General features: G+C 38.0%; 1 protein-coding gene across 1 annotated transcript; it reads left to right on the forward strand.

Moving 5' to 3' along the window:
* Positions 1-721: 721 nt before the first annotated feature.
* Positions 722-2,377, forward strand: LOC306896246 (E3 SUMO-protein ligase ZBED1-like; the record flags this gene model as incomplete). The annotated part of the gene is made up of 1 exon (XM_079460049.1): positions 722-2,377. The coding sequence occupies one exon, from the start codon at positions 722-724 to the stop codon at positions 2,375-2,377; it is 1,656 nt and encodes a 551-aa protein (XP_079316175.1).
* Between the last annotated feature and the right edge of the window lie 11,672 nt (positions 2,378-14,049).

The raw sequence follows: 14,049 nt of genomic DNA on the forward strand, positions 1-14,049 counted from the left end.
CAACGAACGAACAAACGTAAAACAACAGGGCTCTTCAAAAAACAATATGTCCAACATGTTCAAGTTTACACATTAAATGAAATCTCGTATTGGTTATATGGATCTACAGTTCAATTTATTGATATTTTGCCACAGATTGAATGAAAGTCAAATTAAATATGATGTATGAAATTGATACAAGAAATTAGGGCTGTCAACTTTAGTCGTTTAGTCGACTAATCGGTCGATGCCGTCTTGGTCGACTGACATTCTCATTGGTCGACCAGTTGCCTATTTTTTTTAGCCTATGTTTCATCCCCAACTTTAAATACTTTAATTTCGGCTATTTTGTAACAGCGCCACAGTTTAGTGCACAACGTTGAACACTCGGGAACCACGTGTGGCTGCGTGGCTGCACTGCTGCTTCGCGCTCAGTAAGGAATATAGGTAGTTGCTGTATTCATTCAGTTAGAACGCTAGTTGTTTTGGCTTTAGTGGACAAAATGTCCAAGAAATCTAAATCTTTTGTCTGGCTGCATTTTACAAAACAAGATGACAAGACTGTGGAGTGCAAGCTATGCGGCCAAAAGCTAACTTACCATAGCTCAACGACCAATATGGCCTATCACCTAAAAGCGGTAAGCGAGAAATACACGTGTCAGACAGCTTGCTATGGCTAATGTCTTAAACTTTATATAATTTATATATTTTATTGGTTATGTACTAGGCACATCCACAGGCCATGCCACAGGCGTCAGGAAGCACCCAGACGAAACTGGAGTTGGTCCATCCTCTGTCAGCGAAGAGAAAGGAGGACATCACTAAGGGGATTGTACATTACATCGCCCAAGATATGAGGCCAGTCAACACAGTGGAAGGAGAGGGCTTTAAGAACATGTTTAAAATCGTCGAGCCAAAATATACTGTGCCAGCACGGGAGACTGTCATGCGTGCGCTACGTTCGCGGTTTGATGGACTTAAAGTAAATGTAAACCAGTTCCTCCAATCCGCCGAGGCTGTAAGCTTCACAACTGATTTGTGGTCTTCGCTTAGAATGGAGGCATACATGACAGTCACGGCCCATTTTATCGATGCGGACTGGAAAATGAATAGCGTTGTGTTAGAAACAAAGCAGATGGATGAAGCGCACACGGGAGAAAATGTCGCTGCGCGACTCACTCAAGTCGCGGACACGTACCACATTCCACCAGAGAAGCGGGTGTCAGTGGTAACGGACAACGCTGCCAACATGGTACTTTCGGTGGAATTACTGAAAGGATCCGGTCTGTGGCCAGATGTGGAGTTGGTTAGGTGTGCAGGCCACACCCTGCAGCTGTGCGTAAATGCTGCCTTAAAAGAAGACCCGGTGTCGCGCACGGTGGCTGCGGCGCGCCGTCTTGTTGGGCACTTCAAAAAGGGACACAAAGCAAAAACGGGTCTCAAAGAGAAACAGGTGCAGCAAAAAGTTCCTGAGCACGAACTCATCCAGGATGTGGCCACCCGGTGGAATTCCACCTGCTTTATGTTGGAGCGACTGTTGGAGCAGCGCTGGCCCATCACCGCCGTTTTATCGGACCCCAATTACACCAAGAGGAGTGACAGCAGCACTTTGGACATGAAAACAGAGCAGTGGAATATGGCTGAAGACATCACAGACGTTCTTAAGCCCTTTATTACACTGACCGAGCTGTTGTCGGAGGAGACTAACACATCCCTGTCTGCGGCCTTCCCAATGCTTGAGAATCTAAAAAAATGTCATCTTGCCATCACAGATAACGATAGTCCAACAAAGAAGAAGATGAAACTTAAGCTTGTGCAGGAAATAGATAGTCGATGGAAACTCAAAGACCGAGTTGTGACGACAAGCAGCCTGTACATTTTAGCTGCAGTACTGGACCCGCGCTTCAAACAGCTACCTTTTCTTAATGATGAGAAACGGGATGAGGCCTATTCTGAAGTCGTAAAACTTGCACAAAGTTCAAGCCTCTCAGGAGACAGCGCAGAGCAGACAGGGGATGATGAGGACCCGTTGGGAAAAAAACAGAAAACGGCAAAAGAGAAGGAGATAGCAATGCTTCTTTGTGGACATGGTGCAGAGGATGACCCTGATGAGCCAAGCGCACAAAGATCCTCTTGCGACGAAATGAAAGATTATCTTCAGGACAGAAGTAAAGTGGACACTGCTGGGCCACTTGCGTGGTGGAAAAATAATGAGGAGAGATATCCACGACTTGCTCGGGCAGCCAAACGCCTGCTCTGCATCCCTGCAACCTCCACTCCTGCAGAGCGCATATTTTCCAAAGCAGGGTTTATTGTTAACAAGTCGAGGAGCTGTCTTTTACCCAAGAATGTGGACATGTTAGTGTTTTTGGCCCACAACATAAAAAAGGTGGACTAGACCTGCAGATATGTAAGTAGCCTTAACGGCTTTATTATCCTGACTCAGATTGTGTTTTCTTATGTTTTTGTTTTTATTTGTACACTTGACTCGTTTGAAAATAGCCTAAATAATGTAACAAAACGAAAATAAACCTGCATGCCTTCATACTATATAGCCTGTTATTATTAGGATTGTTTCACTTTAATTAATCACTTAATTTTCAAATAATTGTATTATTATTATAGTTTTATGTATTATTGATGTGTTTTCGTTGTTGTTTTATAAATGTTCTATGACTATTGTTTAATAAATGTTCAATCAAAATGCAAAACATCGCGTCTTTTTTTTTTTTTTTTTTTTTTTTTTTAGTCGACTGATCGCTGCGCAGGACAGGACTTTGGTCGACTAAGCATTTCTTTGGTTGACTACAGCCCTACAAGAAATATCTGCTTCCATTGACAAAATCTATAAACTTTGGAAAGTCTCGAGTCTCAATCAATGTCCGTTTGACCTGACGGTTCCACCTTTCTGCTGCCCAATCTGGTAATTTGTTGTAAGTTTTTGATTTTCATCACAGTCATTAAGTGTCTCAAGCCCTTTAACATGAGGAATAGCTTCATGACTTCATGCCTTCAAGAAGTCAGAGAATTCTCTGAAACCTTCAGCGTCCTTGGAGGAAAACAAGCCAAATGGCTTAAGATTCAGTCTAAGCGCCTTCTGTACAACAAATGGCCGACCATACCGTTGGATCAGCTTGTTCCATTTATCCTTATAAGCCTTATCATCATTCCTGTAGAAGATGCCATCAAGGCACTTATGTGCTGGCCCACCAACATTCCTTTTTAAATAGTGCAGCTTGTCAGCAAAAGAGCCTTAATATCATAAGGGTTCAAGCGCGTAGCAGGGGCGAAAATAAGGCTTTTGGAGTGCATAAACAATTGTGTATCACGTGATATTTGACATACCCAAACTATTGATATCTTATGATTGCTCTCCGCATTCTGAACAACTTTGCCTCTGGAACCACTTCTGACGATCGAATGGTTTGCGAGTTGTCACATATAATGTCAAAAACCTACTTTCGTGAACTAGTCCTCGGCTTTCCAACTGACCGACCGATCGAACCAAACCAATGCAGATGCCTTTCAGTGTGAGATTGTAAATAATTATTGAAAAAAACAATTGTCTTTATAAATCGCGGTATTTTATCTCGGCTTAGAACTCGGCTCAGCCAATCAGAATCACGGACCAGAACTGACCGTTTTATAAACACTAATAAATACACATTTGCAGTCTAATTGTACTTCCGTTATACCATAAAGAGTGTGACAATAAATTACACTTTTAGCCTACAGGCTAATTTAATACCCTATTGTAGCACACGGCTCAGTTTCTAGATCTATGGGCCAGACTCAGAAGATTTCCGCATCAACTCACTAAAGAAAAACTAGCAAAACGTATAGTAATAATCTATTCAACTAAATAAATAAATAAAAAATCACTCAGATTACTGGGCTGCGATTAATTAAATAAAAGTTAAATGTATTCTCACTTTGTTGGTTGTTAAGATATTATATAAATGAAATAAAATACACAAATGACAAAAATAGACAGTATCTCAATGAAATGACATACACAATCAAAATGTCCCGATGTCAATTTCAATGTTTCAAGTTCAATTTCAACAGTTGTTGTCTCAAGTTCAAGAAAAGGAAATAAGAATGTTCATTCTCAACTGAAACAGTTCAGTCCTTGAAGAGGGAAAAACTTAAATGCTCGTCTTCGGGAAATCCAGTTAAATCTAAAAAAGGAAAAAATAATGTAATGTGTGTAGTTGTGTCCTACCCACTCACAAATTCGCACAACCGTTTTTACAGACTTCCAGGAACAGAATGATGGCTCGCGCTCGCCAGTCCAACCAGGGATAAGAAATCCACAGCAGGACAGAAATCTAAATACACCAAACAAAACAAACCCGGCCTTAAAAACAAAGCCAAACACAATTATTAGTGTATCATTCAAATAAACATTTTTAACAATCAGTATGACTCTTCAATCATTAAAATACATACGCATGCTAATCACCACGTGCTTGATTAACACAAATCTATATGCAGAGCTAGCAAGCTAGCACCGCATGGCACACACTTCACATTATAGAAAAACTCACAATCTCAACACCTCTGCAGTATTTAACGTCACTACATACAATCACATAGTATATTTTAACACATTTTCGTATTATTACTCACTTTCCCGATGTATCGTTTACATTACAATTACAAAATCCAGATTCTCATTAATTAAACACTTCTCATAAATGAAATATTACTCACCGAGGAGAAATAAAGATCAAGGAACAAAAGAAAGCAAATCTCCAAAGAAACGCTTCGATATTTCTGTCATCTCTTCAGTTTCTGCTACGGCGCGTTCAGTCTTCACGAGGCGCTTCTCACACGGTGGCCTGTAGTCAATATATATAGACTTATCGCGCAATATATGGAAATGCGTCGATCATTTTTGGTGCTGCGATATATTGCGATTGAGTTTTATAAGAATTATTATATTATTCTTAACATAAAAGTAAATGTCACCAACATTTGACTCGATGGCGCTGCGTCGTCTGGTCTCTGTGGCTTCAGGCAGCGCGTCTATCGAAGAGAAGTGAAGCCACTGCGTTGTAAAGTGTTTCATGGCAACTACAGACAGTAGGAAGAACAAGTCCCAATGGATTTGGTTTTAAAGCCGCAATCTTCAGCTCCGCTGTGGGAACATTTTGGCTTTAAGCAGAATGAGAGCGGAGAGCCAATTAACGTGAACGAGTCAGGGGTGCTTCTCAATATCCCTCCTCGCTCCTCCATCCTATGACCCGGAAACCGATCGAGCTCAGCCATATTGAAGGACATCTCAATTCTCTAATTGCACCGGGAGGAGTCGAGGATCGAGGAGGCTTCCTGAGGAGTCATGAGAGAGGATACACAGGTTTATCCTATGCGGTAGTTTTTTATTGCCTAAACGTGACGCACACGTATAAATTCTCCTCCCACTTCACATCTGCTCCAAGTGCTAACCATGGCAGAACATTCAAACACACATAAAAGTATTGAGCATAAAGTTATTGTAAATGTGTGTTCTTGCCACAGTTTTTAATTATTATAATCATTATCATTATTGTTTACATGTACAAGACACAATGTATGTGAAATCACAACAACAATAATTCATTAATAATAACTGGTAAAAAAATAAGAACAAATGTGGTATTTTGTGGAGGTTGAAACGGTTACAATATAAATAATTATATCTTATGTTCAAGAATCCCGATGTGCAAGCTAAATCCAGCGGTGTACAGTCATCATTAGTTGACGACGCTTTGAAGTGACGCTAAAGAGCGAGGATATATCATTTCACTTGCTTCGATTCCTCCGTCCTTGCGTCTTTTCCTTGCTTCCTTCTCTCGCATCCTGAAGAGGTGGAGCTAAGACACGAGGAAAGGAAGCGAGGACGCACAAATAAGAAATGAGAAGCGCCCAGGATGTCGACTTTGTTTAAAAAGAGTGACGACACAACTAACCTAAAAGCTCACCAAACATATAACCAGTGCCTGCCCGAGCCTCTTGGGGGCCCTAAGCAGAATTTGATTTGGGGGCCCCCCTCCCACCACGCAGAGTCACCATTTGCTTGAAGATTATTGACATAAATGTCATGCTATAATGTAACATTATAAATGTATATAGTGAGGTTATGTATTAATACAAAATAAATAATACAAAATCGATACTTAAATAAAATACTTTACTCTTAAACTTCTGAATACAAACTGTCACAAAACATGAAATAAATAATTTGCAATCTTAAAAATAAAACAAAAATAGACAAACATTAATATAATCAAAAATAGAATGTTTTGTGTTCATGAGAAATGTGCAATATTACTATTTGTGTATACTGTTTGTAAATAGTAACGCTTGCTGTTGTCACGTGATGAGATGTGACTTACGTACGTAATGACGCACGAAAGAAGAAGAAAGTTGAGTAAAGAAAGTTACGGATTCACTACTCGTGTTGCCTGGATTATTCTTAAATGATCTTTACAATACCACAGAATGTTACAAAAAATAGATACTTAAATAATGAAAGCAAACATAAGAACAGCAAGCGGTTCAACAATGACAATTGTACAACAATGACCTCAAAATCGCATAACTGCAGCCTATAAATATGAGGATAGCCCTGCTACAACACTCGCCACCATATTAATAAAATTGAAGTCTATTTTCATCACAGAAGTCTCCCCACGGTATAGGTATATTTTCTAACGTTCACTTCAACACACACAGCAATGCTAGCTGGCATCGCTTTCACCGAGAAGGTTAAGTTCCCCTTCGGCTGTTTTCACCAACTTAAACTGATATATATATATATATATATGATATATATGAACTACACCGAGATAAATGTATATTAATAATGCGAGACATTTTACTTTTGATGGCGGGGACGTTTACGTTAGCTCTGGTGATGGCTTATAAAAGATCATGGTACCTGAAGTGACGTGAGCAAACTTTGTGCTACCGCTATTTTTCTCATTTTCTGTCCTTTTCTTCTTTCTCTTTTCGGCACCAGAGGATACATCCTTTTTTGTTACATGGCTTACCATTTATTACAGTGACGCGCACTTGCGCACCGGCGCTAATTGTCAATGCACGCGAGATGTCTATTGCGCATGACTCAAACGCTAGCAGACACAGCAGCAGTTGTCGGGAAATCAGAATTTTCTTGTCTTGAATTATTCATTTATTTATTCATTCATATTCATTCGTTCATTCATTTATATCACTTGTTTAAGTTATTTAATTGTAAAAATAAATAAATAAAATAAACGATTGAGGGGCCCCCTGGTGGTCAGGGGGCCCCAAGCAGCCGCTTAGTTTGCTTATGCCTCGGGCCGGCCCTGCATATAACCATCCTATCCATTTAGTCAATTATCCGTTACAGATGCATTTGACCGTCAGTGCAAATACAAACGTGACAGCGTGAAATGGCGCACACTCACGGATAGCGTAACTCTGTATTTCTTTCTCGGAATCTGGCTGACAATTAAAAATACATTTGCAGATATGGCCTGTTGAGGCATCTGTGCCTCTTTGAGACGCTGTAAGTCTAAACCGACTTTGTAAAAAATATAACTTTGTTTTGTTCTACTTTTTTCAACAAGGGTGTATTAATTGTTATTTATTTGGTTTTCTTTAATTAAGATTTTTAGACAATGTCTAAATATTCGTAAGAATAAAACGTTCTTTGTTCTTTGAAAGAGTGTACTTGCATTTGTATGCAATTATATTGTAATACTGTCATTATATAATCAGTAGTCTTAAAATGGCAATAAAATCGCTTATCACAATAGATTTTGGTGCAATATATCGCACAACAAAAGGTAGTTATCGCGACAGGCCTACACACGCGAGCTCTCTAAAGAACTGCTAACTCATACATCTACTATGCTTGTTCATTTACCGCTAAATGATCACTGTTCATTCTCTCTTAACTCATTAATTCGATTTAATATCACTCTCGTGTTGTTCACAATCTCTCGTCTGAGACGGTTGCCAACTCCTCAGTAAGGAAAGTTGCTATTGGCTGTCCTAAAAGTCGCTAGAAGTCGCCAAATGATGTCATCACATACTTGATGACATCGCATAATTGACCATGTGCATTGTGCATGTAATTGTGATGGACGCTGTCAGTACACGATCCGTTCCACCTGCACGATCCGTTCTGAGCATGTGCGTAATTACGTTTTAGAAAACGTCATGGTTTTCCTACACTATTGGCACCACGCAGGCGATGAAACATTTAACGGCCAGGCGGCACAACTGGCGGCATATTTTTGTTTTGTAGGCTAAGCGAGTCTGTTTTTATGTTTTTAAATGTTGCTTACGTTACCATTACGATGCGTTTATGTGGTTGCCAATCCAAAACAATAGAGTTGTTACATGAACATAGATGATATTTGTTACATGTGGAATAAAGTATTTTTATCGACTGCAAATCTTCAGTTTCCTCAAAACTCCATTTTGCTATTCATTGCTGTATCATGTCTATTTACCTTACCGTGTTTCGATCTGAGGTCAGTAGTATTGTCAATTTTTTTTTATTAAAATCTGATAATACAAGTTAACTTTAAATGTAGTAATTTATTAGAATGGGTCTATATGGGCTAATATATCCATCCATTTAATCTAAATTAGTAAAATAATCCCTTCAATGGCGTTTACAGAAGCCAATAAGGAACATAACACGTATGTCTAACTAGACTATTAATTTACATGAAGAAAGAACTACAAACTACAAAGTCAGGGGAAACATTACAGAATTTCAAACTGACTTGACAGAACGCATAGTGAAATGAGACCAGGTGGACAGCAGCGAAGTAAATTGAGTATCATTGTGAGGGTTCTTCCACAAATTTTCAGGAGGCATTCATATAATGTACCATAGTGGTTCTTTATTAACCGCCAACTCATGCACTATCCACCGGTGCACACAAAAACAGAACAAAATAAAATTGGAAGGACAAGATCTAACAGTGGAACCCTCCACATTGGGCTCTGGGTCTCAGATGTTTCTCACAGGAGCCCTCACCAGAACTAACTCCCCACCGAAAATTCAACCCTATTTGAACACATGGGCTAAACCATTTGCTAATTGCATGGGTCTCAGTTCAGAAAATAAACTCAATAAAAATATATAATATACACAAACCAAACCCCACATACATGGAATCACATGCAACAAAGCAAATAGTTACAATAAACACAAGAATGAATTCTAACAGAGAAGTTTAAATGAACACTCCCCACCCATAGGGTAGTACCAACTACATTTCCCATAATGCCTGCCCCAGGATATAATGGTGATCAGGAAATGCCGCGCCCTTTAATAGCCAACCTTTGTTCCATGCTGCAGCCACAGAACCAGGCGGGACCACGGGTAAGATACATAACTGTTTAAACTATTAAATAAATATCTAAATAAAGAATATTAACCCCGTATCTGTGTAGTGATTTATTCAAACACTAGCGTGCACTCTAGTACTGAAATGTTGTCCCACTAGCAACATGCAATTTACACAATACTTTTGGGTGTATATTAACGAAAAAAAAAAAAAAATTGTATAAACACACAGAAACCAAATATTAAAGACAAAAACCCAATTTCTCCTTAAGAAATAATATATAAAGGAAACTTTGATCAATTGACCTAAATAAGTGTGGTCTTCGCCATCACAATCGTATTTTATTAAACAGTGAAAAATATAAACAAAGTAAAACAGACACTCTGGGGAGTTTAGTTCTTTCTTCTTCGTTTTTTATTATATTTTTGACTTTGTTTTTAACCCACAACAAGACATTGCAAAACATGAACATTTTTAACAGTAAAAATGTTTTGTATACAATTTATTTTCCTTGTTTGGTTTTTAACCTTATGATTCACCTTATGGTTTATAGTAAAATAAGAACATTTTTAACCATAACATTTAAAAACGAAACGCTTAGTCTAAATTGTGTTCATCTAGATTGTGTGAGCAAACTAGTTTGTCTTATGTCACAGAGAGGCACACACACAGTGGACGAGAGTAAAGTGACTGAGGTTGTGTGAGGATTTATTTCTCTGCGGTGATTTAATTAGTTTAGACAAAGAACATTTTATATTTCATGCTGAATTGTAAACCCGGGCAGGATCAGCCGGCGGCGGCTTTCTGCGCATGCGCGCCATCATTTGCAGTCTGGACGCGGAGGGGTGAACATCTCCTGCTCTGACTGCAGCTGGGGGAGGGGCTGCTTCACGAGGACTGAGCCGCCTGTGAGTGCTTTGGTGCGGGCGCGCGGCTCACGGCAGCACCGCTGCTCGTTGTGAAGAGTAAGAACGATATGTGCTTTCACTTCAGAGAGTCTCCAAAAGTCTCCAATAACATCAGAAAAGTCGTTAGATTTGTCGCTTTTTTGAAAATGTGTCGCTTGAGGGGTCTGAATACTCGCTAAATATAGCGACAAACGCGCTAAATTGGCAACACTTGACTGTCGTCTCGTCTCAGCTTGATGTCCGATCCTTCTGGAAACTTTTCCTCTACCGGTGCGAAGCTAACCTTTCCCCTCACCAGTCAGAAATCAATTCAAAAACTATTTTCTATTGTTTTAATTATAACAAAATACATTTTATTTCCGTTTTTCTATTTTCCTTTTTAGTTTCATAGCGATATGAATAAACCAATTCTAATTAATACCAGTGACCCTCAATTAATGTACTGGGTTACACTATACTTACGGTTCTGCCCACGCCTGGAGTTCTCTTCCTAGAGTTCTGATAAGATCAACATCATATTTTCAGTCTTAAGGCGTTTGAGATGCTAAATTGACTTTTTGTTAAAGGGGTTTCCATGGCGTCATTCCAAAGTTTTGCATTTCACCATGAAACAGGAAGTTATAACTCAGGCATACAATGTCAGACCTGCCCCAAACATCACATGTGTGATCATAGTCCCGGCCTGAGCATCTGCATGGTAATATTCAGTTAGTTATAGCGCCACATCCAGGCAACAGGAAGTGTCAAGTTTTACACTTTGATTAACTACTCATGTCCTCCTTTAATTTGAACAATTTTAATTTATTTAAATAAAAATATTAAAACACTGAACACAAAAAAAAACATTTTTTATAACATTTATCGATCACTGCGGCGGTGACCTCCTTTGCAGCGTAGCCTAACATTCCAACAGAGAAACAATGTTCTGGTGAGTAATTTCCTTTGATAGCACAGATTAATGGAATGAAAAACATTAATATCATACCCAGTAGCGCACTTGCTCCTCCTCTTACTGAAAAATAAAACAACAATGACAATTTAGACAAAGACACAGTAGAGATGTCAACTAAACTTCTCCTGAATCCAAAATCAGGATTATTCCAAAGCGTAAATTCATTCATTTCCTTTCACTTTTGTATTTTTGATCATAGTATATGGCTTACCAAACAGATTCACTGTTGGAGGCATTGCCCCGAAACAGACAGCTTGAGGAGGAAAAAGAAAACGATGAATTTACATAATTTAACATATTTCACTTAAATAAGCTCAAATCTGAATGTTCAGTTCTTACTCTACGTCTAATGTTGTTGACTTTTAGGATGCAATACATCAAGTGCAGTTTATTTGGATGAACACAAAGCTACAACACAACGACCAATGTCAAAGTGGAACTGTCTTGTTGCCTTATTTTCAATGAATGAAAAGATATTAAACTGCATGTAAATTAACATCTTAACGTGAATAGAATGTTTTGTTAGCGTGTCTATTACCTTTGTGTTACATAAATATTCAATCAACTATCAAAAACTGATCTTTATTTGAAAGTTTAAACTCAACATTCATGTTAGGAACTTGCAATCAATAAAATGTCCATATATGGAGTTCAAATTAAGATGTTAATAAGACACTGTATTAATACATCACAGATGACTTTCTATTCACAAAGGGTCTTCCACACTTATAGAGCAAAGACTGAGCCAATTCATATCTGCCAGAGGTGTGCAGTGATGCTTCACATTTACTTCACTAACTTTTGGGAAAGTATGTTTCTGTCCATTTACAAACTCTGTGGTGTGTTAAAATCTTTCCAGATAAGTATATTGCAGATCTGCCAACCTCGGATCTTGTTTTTTAAATACTATCAGTGTGACGGGACACAGGGTTTGAGGGGGGGTCAATATACTCACATTATTCAACATATAAATTGGTAAAAAATGTGAATAAAACAATGCAGTCACATTTTTCAGAATAGCTCAAAGAAATAACATGACAACGCATGAATAATCTATGAATATATTTAGAATATTTGAGCACAATGGCACCCCCTTGCGCATCTAAGATACATCTAAGGCCAGAAGTGGTGCAAAATCTCGTCAGTTGAGCGCTTTATCCCTTCTGTCTCTCAACTGCAGTGTGTTTTTGGCAAAGTCAATGAGCAAAGGTAGTTTAGATGGTTAGCATAAAGGTTTATTGAGACTTGAAACACAAAGGATTTAGTGACAGCCTAGCAAAGAGCGCAACTGAACGAGTTGAAGTTGCATTGACAACAGAGTCTACCACCATCACAGAACACGATGTGTCATGATTCCGTTATCATTATTTTTATTAATAGAAATCTTTAAAAATAACAATATTATATCAGACAAAAGACCACACAAAGAGGAAGAGAAAGAAGAAGAAAAGGCGAAAGAAAATATGTATTTCTCCTCCTCCCTATAAATACAAAATAAACTAAAGGAAAAGAGCATCCTTAAAAACACTGAATGGTTAAAAACAGGCGGGATATTAAGTTGAAAAAACGTGTGCAAACATTTAAACAACTTGACATTTTTTTGGTTGTTTAGTCTAACAAAATAAATTGCAGTTAAGTGCAGATTTGATAAACTTTTGTTTATTGTCGTACACAGCCTTTTATTTATTTATTTATTATTTAGAACATGTAAATAACATTACAGAAAAAACAGGCATGAGTAACATAAACTCCCAAGATGATTAAAGAAAAAATATAAAATAAAATAAATGAAAGTAAAAAGAGACATTCACAATACGCCGAATACAGATTCATAATATCTTACAATAGACATAGCTTTTGAGTTTTTAACAATTTTATGAGACTTCATTAACAGAATGAGTTCGTTAGAGAAAACCTTGTGTAAAGGAGGAGATTTTGACAATCTACATTTATGAATAAAAAATTTGCCATTCAAGATGACGACATTTTGAATATTTTTATCATCATTCTGAAAATAGCAAATAATTTCTTTCACATTCAGTGATATCGTTAGATTAATTTTTGTCGTGCACAGCCTTTATTTTGAAAACGTTTCCTGGTGACGACACATTATCCCGCCTCCCGCTATTGATTGGCTCCTAGAGGCCTTTGTGGTTTAATAATAGAAGCTACAACTTTTTTACGACTTATTATTTTTGGAGTTTGCTATATTTGCTGCCTGCTGCGTAAAATTGTGTTAATGATGAGCCAAGAAATGGTTTTCTACAGGTAGGAAATATTTACTATACACGTTTCTATTGTTTCTGACAAACCAAACGCTATTTTGAACAAACACTACAATACACTAACGTTTATTATAACTCTAATGTTTTCCTTTGACGATCGTTGTTATATTTTTAGGGAAACAATAGCAGCCTTAAAACACATCTCAAGTTATTTGGTCATGATGTGAAAATCACTTGCCACTAGGTGGCGGTAAATAACTGTTTGTTATCTTACGATGGCGCAACATTCATCACAAAACAAACTGTTTGTTTCGTCTAGTAGTTGAATAAACCAGTGATGTTCTATAGAAGGTCTTATATCTTAACGGGTATTTATTTATAACTCCACGGATTTGATTTTTCTTGCAGAGGGGACAAACATAAACCCATCTGTAGGAGCCATGTAATGGGAAAGTCATGTGACCTAATGATAATGGGGTGTCATTAATTTAGTGGGGTTAAAACACCTGTTGTGTGTGTGTGTTCACATGGAAGAATGGGGATGAGTGCAGGAGCACATATTTTGTTGACCGTACAAACCTGAGCAAAATAAACCAACATACAAGCCTCAAGACGTGTCACAGAAGTTATTCCTGCACTCAGCTCCT

The sequence above is a fragment of the Barbatula barbatula genome (assembly GCF_947034865.1).
Source record: "Barbatula barbatula genome assembly, chromosome: 7".
NCBI classification, from domain to species: domain Eukaryota; kingdom Metazoa; phylum Chordata; class Actinopteri; order Cypriniformes; family Nemacheilidae; genus Barbatula; species Barbatula barbatula.